This window comes from Carcharhinus amblyrhynchos, chromosome 27 (genome assembly GCF_965287045.1).
Source record: "Carcharhinus amblyrhynchos chromosome 27, sCarAmb.v2.hapA, whole genome shotgun sequence".
NCBI lineage: Eukaryota > Metazoa > Chordata > Chondrichthyes > Carcharhiniformes > Carcharhinidae > Carcharhinus > Carcharhinus amblyrhynchos.
The window spans coordinates 22,824,221-22,844,134 of NC_137350.1; the positions used below are offsets into that span (position 1 = coordinate 22,824,221).

Here is a 19,914-nt window from a genome sequence, read left to right on the forward strand (position 1 = left end):
ATCCTTAAACCCATCAAAGCCCTGCTTCAATGTAGAAATAAAAGTCCAGCCCTTCCAGCACTTTGTCAACATGAGTGACTTTATTGTCAAATCAAGTTTATAAAGAGAAGTAAAGAGCTGTAAAGAAAGATGGGTTAAGGGAGAGAGATGAAGGAGACTTTGAAAATTTTATATTTGAAAGATTTAACACCAAGAGAATAGAGACTCCACATTTGTAAAAGTTAGTTTTCACTGCCAGAGAATTTCACGGCAGTAATTAATACTTAACATTTGTTAAAAGGCACTTGGGCTGAAATGGACATACCTTAACTTGTTGTGGCCAGTTTATCTCAATATCTCCTGTGCAAATATAAGAACGTCCCTCTGCCCAAAGGGAGGGATTGTGAAACCAGAGGGTAAGATGCACCTTTCCTTAAGCTAATGGCAAAGCTATGCATCTCAGAGGGAGTAGTTTGGAGTTTGAACATACCCCAACCCCCTTTCTACCAGACAGGAGACCTCAGAGCCTTCTGTTTATTCGTTCACAAGAAGTGAGTGTCGCTGGCTTAGCTGGCATTTTTGCCCATCCCTGATCGGCCACCAGAAGGTGGTGGTAAGCTGCCTTCTTGAACCACTGCAGTCTAAGTAGTACATACAGGTACACCAACAGTGCTGTTAGGAAGGGAGTTTCAGGACTTTGATCCAGCGACACTGAAGGAATGGTGATATAGTTCACAGTAAGGATTGTGAGTGAGTTGGAGTGCAACCTACAGATGGTGGTGTTCCCATAGATCTGCTGTCTTTGTCCCTATAGGTGATAGATATCATGGATTTGGAAGGTGCTGTTGAAGAAGCTAAGGTGAGTTTCTGTAGGGTATTTTTGTAGATGGTTCACACTGCTGCCACTGTGCATCAGTGATGGAGGGAGTGAATGTTGAAACTGGAGGAATGTGGTGCCAATAAAGCAGGCTGCTTTGTCCTAGCAGCAATTGAGCTTCTTGAGTGTCATTGGAACTGCAGTTATCCAGGCAATTGGAGAGTATTCCATCAATTTCTAAATTTGTGCCTTGTTGGATAGGCTTTGTGGAATTGGGAGGTGAGTTATTCAATGCAGAATTCCCAGACTTGCCTTTGTAGCCGTAGTATTTATATGGCTGGTGCACGTTAATTTCTGGTCAAAGATAACCCGCAGGATGTTGATGGCGGGGGATTCAGCAATGGCAATGCCATTGAACATCAAGGGGAGATGGTTAGATTCTCTCTTGTTGGAAATGGTCGTTCACTGGCACTTACTTGACACGAATATTACTTACCACTTATCAAGCCTGAAGATTGTCCAAGTCATGCTCCTGTTAGCTAGCCAATCTCTATCCATGCCAACAGGCCCTTTCAGAAGTCCAGAGAGACCCAGTTCACTACTAGCTGCTGTGAACCTTAGCCACTATTTTTTTTAAAATGAAGATACATGAAAACAAAATAGGGGACAAAATAAAAAGAGACATAATTTAGTAAGCTCTTTTCTGGCTTTATTCTATGCAAATACATTAACTGGGAAAGATCTCACTTCCGTGCAATGCCACAGCATGGTGAGACCATTGAAACAGTCTTGAATGGTGATAGTCTTTCCCTGCTTCAACGTGCATTCACCTGAAGGCAAGCTGTCAAAAATATGCAGTGCAATTATGATATTAGGAACCACCCCAGAGGGTGCAAGTTTGAGTATCTCTGGAAGCAATGGCTTGTGATCCAGAGAAGAGTGTTTTCATCCTTAGGACTTTATGTTGAAAAACTATCCGTGATAAAGAGTTACTGCAAATGAATAGTGCAACAACTTCAACCATATGCTAGCTCTCCTGCTCAACATATGCACACTCCTTCACCTACCAGTAGAATAGGCTGCGTACATCCTGCTTAATCTACAATACAGAACAGCAAAACTAATTTTCTTTTCCTATATTATTTCCCTATGAGCTTAAGAACAAGTCCATTATGACTCTTACCAGTCCCTCAGAGCACCAACCTGGGCCCCTGGATTGCTGGTCGAGTGGCACTATACCTCCCTCTCATCCCCTCTTAGATATTGCTACAGAAAGTTAAACTTCAGGGCAGTGATTGGAAGTAAAGAACTTGGTAGGGCTATGCTCACCCTTTTTGTTCCCTTGTCTTCCAGGCTTGTCATGTGAAGGAGGGAGGGAGCGCAGGCCTTATCCCGAGTCAGCTGTTGGAGGAAAAGAGGAAGGCTTTTGTAAAGCGAGACTGGGATTTCTCCAGTTCTTCTGGTAAGTGCTATGTGATCTCTGGTGGCACAGTGGCACAGTAGATGGCACAGCTGCCTCACAGCGCCAGGGAACTGGGTTCAATTCTGACCTCGGACATGATGTCCACGTGGAGTTTGTACATTCTCCCTGTGTCTGCGTGGGTTTCCTCCATGTGCAGGTTAGGTTGATTGGTCATGCTAAATTGCCCGTTAGTATCAGGGTGAGTACGTGGGGTGCGGGGATTGGGCCTGGGTTGGATTGTTGTTGGTGTAGGCCCACAAAGAATGGCCTCTTTCTGCAATGTAGGGATTCTGTCTACCTTAGCAGGCACTGTTCTCACATTACACGTTGCAGTAACAGCCCGTGGCCATCTTCACTAATAGAAGCAAATTGTGATAAAATGCTGAAGAGGAATAATCCATACCTGCTTTCACTGGCATTCTAGACCAGAAAGGACCAGGGTCCATTTAGTTGGCCTTCTAGCATTTTGATAGTATCATGATGCAACTGGCAGGACTGGTGCAAAATACTGCCAAGATGTGTGAGTATCTCCAGGAACAATTTGTTGTCTGATAGAGCGAGACTTCACAGTTTCTTTATTCTCTTTCTGGACCTCCGCGGTTGTCAGGACCGTAAATCACATTAATGCCCTGAAGATTAACTTTCCATGATGTGAATTACCCTAATTGACTGTGCTGGGATAGTTGTGCATTAGCAATGTAAATTTAACAAAGGAAAGCACTAAACAGGAACAGGCCTTCGGCCCTCCAAGCCCGTGCCAATCATAGTGCCCTAACCAAATGACAAAAAAAACCTTCTGCCCTTACTCGGTCCGTATTCCTCTGTTCGCACCCTATTCATTTATCTATCCAGATGCCTCTTAAATGTTGCTAATGTATCTGCTTCGACCAACTCCTCTGGCAGTGCGTTCCAGGCATCCACCACTTTCTGGGTGAAAAATCTCCCTTACACTTTTCTCCTCTCACCTTAACCTGTGCCCCCTTGTAATTGACACTTCTAACCCTTGGAAAAAGCCTCTGACTATCCACCCTGCCTCTGCCTCTCAGAATTTTGTAGACCTCTATCAGGTCTTCCCTCAGCCTCTGTCTTTCCAGTTAAAATAATCCAACTTTTTCAACCTCCCCCCATAGCCAACACCCTTAAGACGAGGCAACATCCTGGTGAACCTTCTTTGCACACTCTAAAGCTTCTGCTTTTGGTAATGTGGTGACCTTTTGGTAATGTGGTGACCAGAACTGTGCACAATACTCCAAATGCAGCCTAACCAAGGTTTTATATAGCTGCAACATGATTTCCTAACTCTTGTACTCAATGCTGTCAACAATGAAAGCAAGCATGTCACAAGCCTTCTTAATCATCTTGGCCACCTGCATTGCCACTTTTAGGGAACTGTGGACCTACACACCCAGATCTCTCTGTATGTTAATGTTCCTAAGGGTTCTGCCATTTACAGAATAATTCGCGCCTAAGTTTAAACCTCCAAAATGCATCACCTCGCATTTGTCCGAATTAAACTCTATCTGCCATTTCTGTGCCAAAGTCTCCAATTATCTATATCCTGTTGTATTCCCTGACAATCCCCAGCATTATCAGCAATTCCACCAATCTTTGTGTCATCTGCAAACTTACTAATCTCCATCCGCATTTTCCTGAAGATCATTTATATATACTGCAAACAGAGGTCCCAGCAATGATTCTTGTGGAATACCACTAGCTACAGATCTCCATCTGGAAAAAACACCCTTCCATCGTTACTCCCTGTCTTCCATGACCAAAGCAGTTTTGTGCCCATCTAGCCAGCTCACCCTGAATCCCAGTCTGCCATATGGGACCTTGTCAAGCACCTACTAAAGTCCATATAAACTGCATCCACAGCCCTTTCGCTCATCAACTATCTTTGTCATTTCTTCAGAAGACTGAATCAAATTGGTGAGAATTGACCTTCCCCAGACAAATTCAACAATTCATTACAATGGCGAGGCTTACAGATTTTTGATTTCCGTGAGTTTAATGGTGGAACAATAGCTGGTGGCATTTGGGATGGAAGAATTCCTGAAGAGATTGATCACTGACCAGCACGGAACCCAGCCAGGTACTCAAGAACGCTCATGCAAGCCACTTCAATAATGCATATCCTGCACTACAGAGGTGGTACTAGTTTGAGTGGTCACTAGACTGATGGCCTTCAGACCAACATTATAGTAAGAACCACTCCTAAGTGACTGATCAATCCCATGAAGGGCACAAATTGCTGGATTTGTTCTTACGAACTGATAATGACAAGTGAACTCAACCTTGTTTGTTCAGCCATTTCCAGGCTGTTACATATTCAGATGGAACCATTTGTTTTCTATTCCAACAAAGAGACGGAGTCATTTAATTTGAGTCTGCTAATATCACAGGGTAATTTGAACCCTTTGGTTTTTAATTTTTTAAAGCTATTTGCTTTTGTGAATGTACAATATTTATTTTCACTGACAGGTGCACTCTGCGGAAGTATGGGTGGAAAGAGGAAGAAGAAGATGATGTATCTGACCACCAAAAATGCAGGTAAGTAGCAACCGTGTTGGCACGTCGATACGTTGACTCTGATGAGTTACTCGCATGCAAGAATAGCCTGTCTTCTCTTGCTAGAAATTTTATCTGGACAGCAGTATATTTCAGCTGCGTTTCTGTTTAGATGAGAGTCTAGACATCAGTTGGATAGATAACATATAATTGCATTATGTTGAAGAGAAATAGGAGGGTTAAATCCTGCATTCTAGCCTACAATTATGACCCACCTTCTGAGGAAATTCCCTCCAAGGTGTCAGGATCTGATTTAAAACTGGCGTGTTTCTCTCCAGAAAAACAGACAGGATTTCTCATTCCAGATTATATGATACTTTGTCAAAAAAAAAGGGGTGTATTTCACTGTCATTTTGAGGGGTGGAACCTAAGCCTATTTGAGGAGTGGAGCCGGTAAAGCCAGCTGCACTGAGATTGGTATTCCCTTTAAAAAGGACTAAGGAATAGCCTCCCCTCCACACCACCACAGTGGTCGTGGGGGCTCCTGTCCACCCTGATCAAGCTGGCATCAATTTTCCCCCTCCCCAGCAATTGCCATTGACATCTCCCCCCTTCACCAACAACTGTCACTGGCATCTCCCACTCTCTCCCCCCAATTGCCAACAGTCATTGACAACATCTCTCTCTCTCCCTATTACATGCTCCCCCAAGAGTCTTCCATAAGGGTCTGTTCCTGGCACTGCCCCAGCACTGGGTGGCATTGCCAGGTTGGCACTGAATTCATCTGACACATCCCAAACCCACTCACTTCAGACTCCCTCTTAAAACCAGCACAGATTAGATCTTTATCTCATTACTTTAATTCAAGTTCAAAGCCAGGACCAAGCTACAGACCTGGATCTATCTACTATTAGCAAATTCCTTCCGATATATTATAGCACCAGGCCTTCTTTGAAATTAGATTTTGTTCTACCTTAATATATGGATAATGAAAATAAAACTCTGAATTTTTGTGAGGAATTCAATATTCTTTTGAGAATCTATTGTCTTTCTTCTGCCAAAAATAAACCAGCAGCCTCAGCATTATTCAGGACATTTAGTGTTACTAGCAATTAGCAAAATCCAGAGAGAATTCCCGAGAGATCCCCATGACAGGTTCACGTCTGGGTAAACCTGTGTAAACCTCGCTGACATGACATCACATCAGTGAGGTTTGAAAATATGATGAGAGTTCAATATATGATAGAATATCATAGAATTTCTACAGTGAAGAAGGCCATTTGGCCCATCGAGCCTGTACCGGCAACAATCCCACCCAGGCCCTCTCCCCATATGCTCACATATTTATCCTGCTAATCCCCTGACACTAAAGGTCAATTTAGCATGGCCAATCCACCTAACCTTAAATTCTACCAAGATAGATAAGTCGCTGGGACTGGATGGGATGTACCCCAGGTTATTGTGGGAGGTGAGGGAAGTGATTGCAGAGCCCCTGGCGATGATCTTTGCATTATCGATGGAGGCGGGAGAGGTTCCGGAGGATTGCGGATGTGGTTCCTATTTTCAAGAAAGGAAACAGGGATAGCCCGGGAAATTACCGACCGGTGAGTCTGACCTCAGTGGTTGGTAAGTTGATGGAGAGGATTCCGAGGGACAAGATTTATGAGCATTTAGAGAAGTTTAGAATGATCAGGAATAGTCAGCACGGCTTTGTCAAGGGCAGGTCATGCCTTATGAGCCCAGTTGAACACATTGACAAAGGAAGAGTGGTGGACGTGGTTTACATGGACTTCAGCAAAGCGTTTGATAAGGTCCCCCATGCAAGACTTCTTGAGAAGGTGAGAGGGCATGGGATCCAAGGGGCTTTGGCCTCGTGGATCCAGAACTGGCTTGCCTGCAGAAGGCAGAGAGTGGTTGTGGATGGGTCTTTCTCTGCATGGAGGTCGTTACCAGTGAAGTGCCCCAGGGATCTGTTCTAGGACCCTTGCTGTTTGTCATTTTCATAAATGACCTAGATGAAGAAGTGGAGGGATGGGTTAGTAAGTTCGCCGACGATACGAAGGTTGGTGGTATTGTGGACAGTCTGGAGGGATGTCAGAAATTGCAGCGTGACATAGATAGGATGCAAGACTGGATAGAGAAGTGGCAGATGGACTTCAATGCGGATAAATGTGTAGTGGTCCATTTTGGCAGGACCAACGGGACGCAGAAGTACAATATCAAGAGTAGGAGTCTTAGCTGGGTTGAAGAGCAGAAGGATCTTGGGGTCCGGGTCCATAGGACTCTTAAATCGGCCTCACAGGTGGAGGATGTGGTCAAGAAGGCGTATGGTATACTGGCCTTCATTAGTCGGGGGGTTGAGTTTAGGAGTCGGGAGGTAATGCTGCAACTTTATAAGACCCTTGTCAGACCCCACTTGGAGTACAGTGCGCAGTTCTGGTCGCCTCACTACAGGAAGGATGTGGAAGCTATTGAGAGGGTGCAGAGGAGATTTACAAGGATGTTGCCTGGATTGGGAGGCATGCCTTATGAAGATAGGTTGAGGAAGCTAGGTCTCTTCTCCCTGGACAGACGAAGGTTGAGAGGCGACCTGATAGAGGTTTATAAAATGTTGAGAGGAATAGATAGGGTGGATTCTGGGAGGCTATTTCCCAGGGCTGAAGTGGTCGCTACAAGAGGACACAGGTTTAAGGTGCTGGGAAGCAAATACACAGGAGATGTTAGGGGTAAGTTTTTCACTCAGAGGGTGGTGAGTGAGTGGAATCGGCTGCCATCGGTGGTGGTAGAGGCAAACTCGCTGGGGTCCTTTAAAAGACTTCTGGATGAGTATATGGGATCTAATGGCATTGGAAGTTACAGATAGTTCTATGGCTTGGTAGGTATAGATGTGATCGGCGCAACTTGTGGGCTGAAGGGCCTGTTTGTGCTGTAGTGTTCTATGTTCTATGTAACCCACACATCTTTGGAGTGTGGAAGAAAACCGGAACACCTGGAGGAAACCCACGCAGACATGGGGAGAATGTGCAAACCCTACACAAATGGTCACCCGAGGCCAGAATTGAATCCTGATCCCTGGCGCTGTGAGGCAACAATGCCAACCACTGTGCCACCGTACCACCCCACAATATATAGCCTGGTAATTATTGAAACAAATGCAAATGCATTAAAATAAGGTTCTAGTCCTTTGTGGATGGGAACATCACACGGGTCACCAACCAAGGGAGGGGAAAATCTCGATACTCAATCCCTCCTGGGAGAATCGCGTTTCCTGATTCTCTCCGGATTTTGTCTGTGTTGCCATTCTCTTTGACAATAAACGTGGGCTGAAAGTCACCCCCAACATGGCTTCAAGCAGATTTTCTGATCCTTGCTGTCCGTGGGAGATTATTATGCATGATTTGGCTCGTCACATTCCTCTACACGACCTCAAACGTACCTAATTGACTATCAAACCCTTTGGAACATGATGAGGTGACACAAAGTGCTATGTAAATACAAGTCTTGTTTATCATGCAAAATCAGCAGCCTGTTTAAATTGAGAAAATTCTCAAGTTGTTGTAATTCGACTTCAGTGCGTAGCTCGTTCAATGAAAAGATAGCTTCCAGGATTGAACGAATGAGCATGGTTATAACAAGGCATTGCCACTGCAGCATGCAGATCATAGATCAGACACGGTTCGCCCTCCAGATTAATAATTACTGATGAAGTAAAGCTACAAAGGAAATTAGACTTGAAAACAATTCACAGCAAATTAAAAGATCAGCAGCAAAATGCAAGAAAAACAAATCAAGTCACAAAGAGGATTATGTCAAGAAAATTAAGTATCCAGAGCAGTACATATGCTAACGGGTATAAATTTGAAATGGGTGGGAATACAAGTCATGTTTGTAGTGAATCCGTGGCCTGTTCCATACTCCAGCTAATTTTCTGTTTCAGTTGAGGTGGAGTGTAACATGTTTCACCGGTTCTATTATGTTTTACAAGATAAATTTACATCCTGGTATCTCATAAGTAAAACAGCATTGGGATGGCACTGAAACAAGGAATGCTGACAAAATGTGATTTCTCTCTCTTTCCTGAGCAGTTTTCTACTGCTCACTGGGGAGGCGATGGCCGAGTCATATTATTGCAAGACTATTAATCCAGAAACTCAGCCGATGCTCTGGGGACCCGGATTCGAATCCCGCCGCGGCAGGTGGTGGAATTTGAATTCAGTAAAAAAGAAAATCTGGAATTAAGAATCTACTGATGACCATGAAACCATTGCTGATTGTCGGAAAAAACAATCTGGTTCACTAATATCCTTTAGGGAAGGAAATTTGCCCTCCTTATCTGGTCTGGCCTGCATGTAACTCCAGAGCCACAGCAAGGTTGACTCTCAACTACCCTCGGGCAGCTAGGGATGAGCAATAAATGCTGGCCAGCCAGCGATGCCCATGTCCCAGGAATTAATAAAGAAATAAAATTTCAAGTGTATTACACAATGTGGATGTGTTTGTGAAATGTGCATATTTTTAACTGTACACAATGAAAGAGATTACGGGACGCAAAAGGCCTTTTCACATTTTGGTTATTATATTGTTAATATTCTGTACAAAGGGGCAAATTTTCCCATTCTGCCCACTACGGGAATTGTAGTGGGTGAGGGGTGGACCATGGAAAAGTCCATTGACATCCGGCTGGATTTCCCCATTTCGGGGTGAGAGCGGCCAGAAAATCCAGCCCAGAGACTAACCTCTAATGGCTATCATGTTCCGGTTTATAAAGTTGTGGGTGTGCTGAATTTCTCGTAATCCGCCTCTCTTTCTCATCTCACCTTTGCTCTCTTTATTCTCTCTATCCTTCGGCGGCATGGTGAGACAGTGGTTAGCACCAGGGATCCAGGTTCAATTAGGCCTCGGGTGACTGTCTGTGAGGAGTTTGCACATTCTCCCCGTGTCTGCATGGGTTTCCTCCAGATGTTCCAGTTTCCTCCCACAGTCCAAATATGTGCTGTTTAGGTTTCATTGGCCAAGATAAATTGCCCCTGAATAGCAGGGTAAATATATGGCGTTATGGGGATAGGGCCTGGGTGGGGTTGTTGTGAGTGAGGGCTCGATGGACCTCCTCCTGCATTATAGGGATTTTATGATTCTCACTCCCATGTCCTATCGCTGATTGTAAATTACTAGTAACACTAAATGTCCTGAATAACATATCGCGGCTGGTTTATTTTTGGCTGAGGAAATGCAATAGATTCTTAAAAGAATATTGAATTCTTCACAAAAATTTGGAGCTTTATTTTCTTTATTCATTTATTAAGGTAGAGCAAAAACTAATTTCAAAGAAGGCCTGGCGTTATAATATCCCAGAACTTACGGTTAGCTGCCAGATCCGTGCCAGTCACTTGGTCCTGGCTTTGAACTTGAATTAAAATGATGAGATAAAGATCTAATCCATGCGGGTTTTGTGTTCCGAGCAGAGAGAATTTCAACATTATTAACTTGTTGTTTAAGGCAGAGGTTGTTTGCTAAGCATGATTCAGCATCTTGAGTTTTACTGTTGTCGGATATTTAGGTATAGAACATAGAACACTACAGCACAAACAGGCCCTTCGGCCCACGAGTTGCGCCGATCACATCAACACCTATCTATAACCCCCAATCCCATAAAACCCCATATACTCATCCAGAAGTCTTTTAAAAGACCCCAGCGAGTTCGCCTCCACCACCACTGACGGCAGCCGATTCCATTCACTCACCACCCTCTGAGTGAAAAACTTACCCCTAGCATCACTTCTGTACTTTCCTCCCCGCACCTTAAATCTGTGTCCTCTCGTAGCGACCATTTCAACCCGGGGAAATAGCCTCTGAGAATCCACCCTATCCATTCCTCTCAACATTTTTGTTGATGTTTTTGTATGTTTTTGGTTTTCACATCCAGGATGTACTCTCTGCATCAGGTTACTCTCCGCTGTGAATCTATTGCAAGAATATTTCTTAATCTAAAGAGCAGTGAGTGAGTTTGGTATGTGTCAACTGAATTCATTGGAACATAGATTCTGAGCACAAAACTCCTCATAACTTTTCATGAAAAATCACTAAAATGTATAAGTTGCAAGGACACTTAATAGATTAATATGAAATTTCTTTGTCCACTATTTCAATGGAGACATTTACCATTCATTTTAAATAGGACCCAGGTTTGATTCCCAACTTGGGTCACTGTCTGTGCGGAATCTGCACTTTCTCCTCATGTCAGCGTGGGTTTCCTCCGGATGCTCCAGTTTCCTCCCACAGTCCAAAAGATGTGCTGATTAGGTGCATGGTAAAATTCCCTCAATGGGGAGAGATGCAAAAGAGTCCAGCGGGCCAATTTTTTTGCACAGAGGATGGTGAGTGTCTGGAACGAGCTGCCAGAGGTTGTAGTAGAGGCAGGTACAATTTTGTCTTTTAAAACGCATTTAGACAGTTACATGGGTAAGATGGGTAGAGAGGGATATAGACTTAGGGAAAGAAAAGAATGTCGGCATGGACAAGTTGAGCCAAAGGGCCTGCTTCAGTGCTGTAAACATCTATAATTCTATGACTCTTCGTATCCAAATAGACACCGGAGTATGGCAACTAGGGGATTTTTACAGTAACTTCATTGCAGTGTTAATGTAAGCCTACTTGTGACACTAACAAAATAAACTTATCAACTTAAATGTTTAAGATTGTGAACAAAGTAATTATATAAAGCACATACGGAGCAACTACACCATTTCAAGATATAGGCCAGAATTTTACCCTCCCTGCCTGCCACAGGAATAGGAGCAGGCAAGGGACAGACAATGGAAAGGTCCATTGACCTCAGGTGGGATTATACACTTGCTGGACAAGTGAGGCCATAAAATCCCACCCATAGTTTCTTCGTTCAACGATGTTTATGATTAGTATAAGAGATAAACAGAAAATTCACATTATAGGAGGTTTTGTGCTTTAGATTAAGACATCTTCTTGTGACAGACTTACAAGTCATTTTTGTGCATATTACTACAGTAGTACTAAACCCAGGTTGAGAGTACGTGATGTGGTAAATGCAACCCAGATGTGGAAAACTAAAAATATATTTCAAGATCCACCAACAACAAAGGTCAAAAAGTTTAACCATGCTTAGCTAACAACCTTTGTTTAAACAACAAGATAATAATGTTGGAAATTTTCTCTGACCATTATTGCCTGCAGACATTTTCCAGATTCTTGTCAGACCTGACTGCATTACAAAGAAATCATAGGATGCCTACAGTGCAGAAGGAGGCCATTCAGCCCATTGGATTTGCACTAATTCTCTGACAGAACATCTTACCCAGGCACTTTCCCACACCCCCTGAACCCCACACATTTACCATAGCAAATGTATCTAACCTACACACTCGGGATACCAAGGAGCAACTTAGCATGGCCGATCCACCTAACCCACGCATCTTTGGACTGTGGGAGGAAACAGGAGCACCTGGAGGAAACCCACGCAGACACAGGGTGAATGTGCAAACTCTACACAAACAGTCACCCGAGGCCGGAATTGAACCAGAATGCTGGCGCTGTGAGACAACAGTGCTAACCACTGTGCCACCCATGTTGATTTTCATATTAACCTTTTTTGGTATTTCTGAAATCTAAAACTATTAAATCTGTCAGAATCATGGACCTGTACCTACCTATCTCTCAGCCTATTTTGGTTGTTTTAAAAATATAAAATGTTATCCCTTTCTCTTTGCCCATTTTAGTTTCCTCATGTTTTCTCATGTTCCCTCAAGAGCATTGCCCATCGGAGAATATGGGCAGCCAAGTAATTGCCTGAACCCTGGCCACAGTCACCAGAGGAGAAACTAAGTGGACTGGGACTATATGCATTGGAATTTAGAAGAATGAGGGAGGGATCTTGTAGAAACATTTAAGATTATGAAGGGAATAGATAAGATAGAAACAGGGAAGTTGTTTCCTCTGGAAGGTGAAACTCGAACTAGGGGGCATGGTCTCAGGATAAGGGGGAGCAGATTTAGGACTAAGTTGAGGAGGTGTGTTTTCTTCACACAAAGGGTTGTGAATCTGTGGAATTCCCTGCCCAGTGAAGCAGTTGAGGCTACCTCATTGAATGTTTATAAGGCAAGGATAGAAAAATTTTTGAACAGTAAAGGAATTAGGGGTTATAGTGAGTGGACCGGTAAGTGGAGCTGAGTCCACAAAAAGATCAGTCATAATGTTATTGAATGGTGGAGCAGGCTCAAGGGGCCAGATGGGCAACTCCTGCTCCTACTTCTTATGTTCTAGTGCAAGAACAGTCCTGGTGACTTCCCTCTAATTTTACCCATTTCTAAAAAAGGGCTTCAGGGAGGTTGTTCACAAGTGCCTTTGTACTGCACTAGCTGAATGGGGTTGGTGAAAATTCTCCAGGTGGGAGATATGGCAGACGCTGCATTTGAGACAGACATTCACATTGCTCAACAGCATTCCTAACAACCCTGTACTGTTCATCAGTGTTAATCCAGATTCCTGTTCTGTTTCATTCCCAGAGTTCGATCGACATGAACTTCTGATCTATGAGGAAGTAGCGAAGATGCCACCGTTTCAGAGAAAGACTCTGGTCCTTATCGGAGCACAGGGCGTTGGGCGACGGAGCTTGAAAAACAGGCTTATTATGTCTGACCCAATGCGTTTTGGAACAACCATTCCTTGTGAGTAGATATTTTTTGTGTGCACGTTAACCCTAATTACCACTAGCCTGATGACCACCTTTATGATAATTTAGCTGGATTGTGAGAGAGGAGATTGGAGCTGAGACAGGGCAAATCTGACAAGATGAACCTTAAAAAAAAAGACAATTAAATCAAGAAGTGTAATCTTCTGAATTCAGTAGACTTAATCCATGTGCCAAAATAACAATGGGCTGTATAGGATTACATGTCCTTGTTATTCAGCTGATAGAATCCCTACAGTGCAGAAGGAGACCGTTTGGCCCATTGAGCCAGTACTGACAACAATCCCACCCAAGCTCTATCCCCATAACCCCATGTATTTACTTTGCTAGTCCCCCTGACACTCAGGGTCAATTTAGCATGGCCAATCTACCGAACCTAGACATCTTTGGACGATGAGAGGAAATTGGAGCACTTGGGGGAAACACACGCAGACACGGGGAGAATATGCGTACAGACAGTGACCCTAGGCCGGAATTGAAACAGATCCCTGGCTTTGAGAGGCAGCTGTGCTAACCACTGTGCCAATGCACTACCCATAACTGTTAAATAAACATTGCATCCAACTCCTGATATAATCTGCATCCAGTAGAGTTGCATTTCCTGGAGCAATAATATTTCTGCCAGCAAGTAAGGTATTGCTGTGGTTCAGCTGGTTCCTCTCTGAGTCAGAATGTTACGGATTTGAAGTTCCACTCCAGGAATTGAGCATGAAAGCTGAGGTTGTGACTGTGGTGCTGTATAGAGGGAATGTTGCACTGTTGGAGATACCAACTTTTGGATGAGACATTGAACTGAGGTCCTGACACTCAGGCAGATGTAAAAGATCCCATGACACTAGTTCTCCCCTGTATTCTGATGTCCCATTAAGAACAGGGGAATGGGCCTGACTAGATTGGTTAACAAAGAGTCAGCATGAGCTCAATGGGCTGAATGACCTCCTTATGCTGTGCTTTTATGACTCTCTAACTCTAAAACAGCAGGAGTTTTCTGAGTGTTAGGGGTTAGAAATGCTGAGAGATTTTCATTTGCACTTTTATGCGAACCCTCAGAGCTATTCCCGTGCTGGGTTGTTCTTTGTTCTTTGTTTTTTTTTTAAAATCAACGTTTTCTATGGAGGTTCCCCAAGAGTTGGTGGCAAACTCCCCATCATCCTGCCAGTGAGAAGGCACAGGAGTTAGAGGAGTGCCAAGGAAGAAATAAACACAGTGGTAGAAGATGTGGGATGCAGGGAGTAAATCAAAAATAAACAGATGTTGTGTCAGCTTTCATTGGAGGATGATAATTATCTGGATTCTCTTTTTTGAATCACATCAGAGCCCCTATTTCAGGCCGTGAGCATTCAGCAGTACTTGCTTCTCATTAACAGGGCTCATTTGTGCCTCTGTGCTGGGAGTATAGGACTGCAGGACTTGACAATGTTAATGCAATCCTCACTGGTCTCCCATATTGTACCTCCCTAAACTAGGGGTCCCCTGCTGCATGGGTACTAACTCACACCAAGTCCGGTTGACATATGGGGCGAATTTTACCATCCCGCCTGCCACGGGAATTGGAGCGGGCAAGGGGCGGACCATGGAAAGATCTATTGACCTTGGGCGGGATTTTCTGGAAGCCAGAAAATCCCGGCTGTAATTTCTGTGCTTACTGACCAATAAATTAGATAGCGGTTGATTTTTTTAAAAACAAATTTCATCCACGTTTTGGAATACTGATGGGCAATTTAGCGTGGCCAATCTACCTAACTCTCAAATCTTTGGACATCAAAGGACGCCTCCTGGAATTTTCCAGGTGGCTTCCAGATTGCTGTGGGCAGTTTAGGTGCCTGAAGAAGGACATCCAGGAGAAGATCGGGGAGGCTGCCTCTCTGGGTGCATGCCCAAATGTCCTCTCTGCCTGCCTGTATGGAGAGAGAGAGCCATCACCTACCCAGTAGAAGTGTTCCCCAACCTCCAGTGGTGGCAGCTCAGTCGTTGAATTTATTTTTTAATTAAAATTTTAAGAAGTTGGAACGAGGAAGCCTCCGTGTTGAAGTGTCCTCTCATTTACTTTTCTTCCATTGTAACCTGCTTTCTATATGGAAGGCCTCTGGTTGGCTGCCCAACTACGAGACCCCATCCACCATCTTGAATTGAATGCAAACCTACCTTAATTGATCACCCCAGGGAAAATAACCAGGAAACTGTCCTGACTTCAGTTGATTGCCATGAGAGAGAAAGTCCAGCCCTGGGAGTAAAGCCTTAGCAGAGATACTTGTCTGATTCTTAGACACCAGGGTGCTACCAATGAAATTGCAAGTTTACTTTATGGAAAACACGATGGTTAGCACTGCTGCCTCACAGCACCAGTGACCCAGATTCAATTCCAACCTCTGATGACTGTCTGTGTGGAGTTTGCACGTTTTCCCCATGTCTGCATGGGTTTCCTCCGGGTGCTCCAGTATCCCCCCCCCAGTCCGAGAATGTGTGGGTTCAGTTGATTGGCCGTGATGTGCAGGGTTGCGGGGATGGGACTGAGGAGGAGAGGCCGGGTGGGATTGTTGTCGGTATAGGCTTGTTGGACCAAATGATCTCCTTCCACATTGTAAGGAATCTATGATGTATAAACACTCAGTGAGACGGTGAAGGACTTACAAATCACAGAACACGTCCATGGAAGAAATGCAAACAACAACAAAAAAGCCAGAATAAAAGTCAAGAATCAAATGTTGAAAAACAGAAGTTAAATATGTAAAAAAGAAGTTTCAAAAAAAAAGGTTAATATTGAGATTTGGAGTTCCCCAATGCCTCATCCAAACAGTTTAAGATGCAAAGTTTAACCCACTTTTTCTCTCTAACATCTGCTGAAATGCCTATCACTCAGTTTCCAGTTCTGTTGACCTAATTCTGCTTCTCTTTCCAGTGGTTGAAGTCTTAATTTTTTTTCTTTGATGTGCTTGAAGATTCTTGTTCTACCCTTTCGTTGTAGTCACCTCACGAAAGCCAAAGGAGGACGAGAATGACGGACATATTTATGCCTTTGTGTCCCGTGCTGAAATGGAAAGTGACATCAGAGGCGGGCGGTACCTGGAGCACGGTGAATATGAAGGAAACCTTTATGGAACGAAGATTGATTCCATTCATGAGGTTGTTGAATGTGGAAAAATATGCATCTTGGATGCAAACCCACAGGTATGGAAAGGATTGGGCATCTGCAAAATTGGAACATTATTTTGCTATTACTGCCAATTTGAAAATCTATTCATTTTAGATTGACTTCAGAAAGTTGCTTGCCTGAAATGCACATTTAAAAAGCTGCAGTCAGTGCCCCGTAGCTTCGAATAGAAAATCTGTTCTGCTGGTGGTTATATGAGATTGGAAAGCACACATACAAGAATGAGGCTCGAATTTCAATGGATTTCTTTGTAGAGCAGCACAGTGGTCAGCACTGCTGCCTCACAGCTCCAGGGACCCGGGTTCAATTCCTGGCTTTTGTCAGTGTCAATGTGGAGTCTGCACATTCTCCCAGTATCTGTGTGGGTTTCCTCCAGGTGCTCCACTATCCTCCTAGAGTCCAAAGGACGTGTTGGTGAGGTGCACTGGCTTTGCTAAATTCTCCCTCAGTGTGCCCAAATAGGCGCCAGAGTGTGGCGACTCAGGGATTTTCACAGTAACTTCATTGCAGTGATAATGTAAGCCTACTTAATAAATAAACTTTTTTAACTTTTTACACTTTAAATCAGCCCTTCCCAACCTTTTCCCAAGTGTGATCCCACTTTAACGCCTCATTTTGTGATGATCCCGGAATTAAATTTGAGATGGGGGGGAGGGGGGCATGAGAGCTATGGAACTGGGAGGGACGGGCTGGGGTGGGGTGGCGTGGGATGGGTGATGGTTGGGATAAGGGGAGGTGCCACGAAGTGGGGGGTGGCAGGGGAGCTTTAACTGATGAAAGTGGACGTGGTGAAACATTGATTGATGATGGGGTCAGTGGGTGGGGGAAAATTCATTTGCTGAGGAAGGTTGTGGTGGGAGTGGGGAACAGGATCTGAGCACTGGGAAGTGAACGAGAAGTAAGAAGTCTCACAACACCAGGTTTAAGTCCAACCAATTTATTTGATAGTAAACTCACAAGCTTTCGGGGTTTGCCCAATGCCGGCATCTCCACATCAAGTTAACGAGAAAGCAGGGCTAATCCCGAAGAAACGAACACTGGCTTTTATTTTGGCAGCAATCGAGTCTCAATTAAAGCCCATTAGGTCATGTCCACCAATGGAAAAGAAACTCAAAGGGGTAAATTTTCCCGTTCCGCCCACCAGGGCAATCATAGTGAGCAAGGGTCAGACCATTGGAAAGGTCCATTGACCTCGGCTGAGATTTTCCGGTATCGGGGAGAGCATGGCTGGAAAACCCTGCCCGTAGGGTCTCAGAGCCGTTAGAAGTCAGTCCAAAATTTCCTCTGAGCTTGCAAACTCAAAATCCCGTTTGATAGTTTGAGAGGCCCTACTTGAAATCAAGAAGTTATTTTGACTCTGAATTTTAACCTGCAATTATTTGGCTCTAATGTTTAGAGGTTAGAAAATAGAGGTTAGCTGCCATTGAGGTGAGCCGCCATTGTTATTTTACACGTGGTTGGTGGGATCTTTGGGGCAGCATGGGAGCACAGTGGCTAGCACTGCTGCCTCACGGTGCCAGAGACCCGGGTTCAATTCCAGACTTGGGTCACCGTCCCTGTGGAGTTTGCACATTCTCTCCATGTCTGTGTGGGTTTCCTCCGATTGCTCCGGTACAGTCCAAAAGAGGTGCTGGTTAGGTGCATAGCCCGTACTAAGTTCTCCCTCAGTGTACCCGAACAGGCGCCGGAGTGTGGCAACTAGGGTATTTTCACAGTAACTTCATTGCAGTGTGAATGTAAGTCTCTTTGTGACACAAATAAATAAACTTTAACTTTGACAAGTAGAGAGGCTGCCCAGTGTCCCAATTAACTCTGGCAGCCACCCTACTGGCCCAGCTGGGAGTGACTCTGAATCAGGCACCCAGTGGCCTCCATGGAAAACCCCAGCTGCCCTGCCCTTACCAACCATTTAATGATCCATTAAATACTTATATTTAATGATCCAATATTTATCCAGGTGGATAAATATTTGCTAGATCGAGGAACAGAGGGCAGTGGGGAAAAGGAATTAAGGTTGGCATAGATTAGCCATGATTGTATCGAATGGCGGGGGCAGGCTTGACAGGTCCTATGGCCTGCTCTTGCTTCCATTTCTAGTGTACCCCTTCTGGCTGGCCCCAGTGACCCCCCACTACACTTACTGTGTGGGAAAGCACTCACCCACAGTGTGAGCCTTCCTCTCAATTTAACTATGCCCTGCCTTCCTTTTGCGAGAAACTTACTGAATATTTCTTTATTTGTGGAATGTTTATGGTGTTCACAAGCTCAGCATTGCCCATCACTAATTGCCTTTAAGAAGATGTTGATGAGTCATTTCCTTGAACACAAGTGAGTGGCTTGCTCAGCTATTGCTGAGGGCTCTTAAGATGTTGATGCTGGTCTGGACTTACACATTAGTGTGGCCAGATGTTTTACATGGCAACGAAATAGTTTCACAACAGATCCCAGCTTTTTATTGGAGATTTATTTAATTAAATTTAATTTCCCAAGCTACCCTGGTGAAATTTGAATATCTGTTCATGAGTACAGGCTTCTGGATATTTAGTTCTATAATATAACTGCGATGCTACTGCACCCCCAGATGAACTGATCTGTATTTGTGAAATTTGAAATGGGAAGGAGTGAGATCCAATTGCTCGATCCCAACATTTTAACCCATCCTGTCCCAGCCATTGAGCGATGGTGCTTTCAGGCAGTGATTGAAGTCAGGGGACAAAAGTTTTCTGTACCGTTCGCCACGGGATGCATAGCGGGCAGGGGCGATGGACCATGCAAATGTCTGTTGATCTCGGGTGGGATTTTTCAGTTTTGGGGCGAACGCACCTGGAAAATCCCGCCCAAGGTCAGGATACACAAGAAGAAAAATGATCTTTGTGTTCGTGTTTTTTGTAGGCGCTGAAGGTTCTGAGGACATCTGAGTTCATGCCTTACGTGGTGTTCATTGAGGCTCCAGATTTGGATACACTGCGGGCGATGCACAGGGCGGCAATTGAGGCAGGAGTTACAACAAAGCAATTAACCGTGAGTTAAATTTGTCTCAATTTAGTCTCTCTCCACCCAACATCATCGCGTCTCATTTAGATGACAATGAGCAGGATTTTCCATCCCCTCCCACTGGCGGGATCCTGTGGTCCCTCCCACCAAAGTCAACAGAGTATCTCATCGCCACGGGGGAAGCCACTGTGGCGGGGCTGGAAAACCTTGGCCAATATTTCTATTTTGTTTAGTAAAATGAAATGTAGGTAGACCTTTCAAGTGATGTTAGGATGCCTGTAAAG

The 19,914-nt window shown here is 44.3% G+C and overlaps 1 protein-coding gene across 1 annotated transcript in view; it reads left to right on the top strand.

Annotated features, from left to right (window-relative positions):
* The window catches only part of mpp2b (MAGUK p55 scaffold protein 2b), a 243,735-nt gene that overhangs the window by 215,186 nt on the left and 8,635 nt on the right, over window positions 1-19,914 (top strand). Inside the window, exons 7-11 of the mRNA XM_080213341.1 lie at window positions 2,150-2,258; window positions 4,740-4,808; window positions 13,301-13,462; window positions 16,451-16,653; window positions 19,529-19,657. Of these exons, the coding sequence (XP_080069467.1) occupies window positions 2,150-2,258; window positions 4,740-4,808; window positions 13,301-13,462; window positions 16,451-16,653; window positions 19,529-19,657 (672 nt within the window). The remainder of the gene's footprint in view (window positions 1-2,149; window positions 2,259-4,739; window positions 4,809-13,300; window positions 13,463-16,450; window positions 16,654-19,528; window positions 19,658-19,914) is intronic.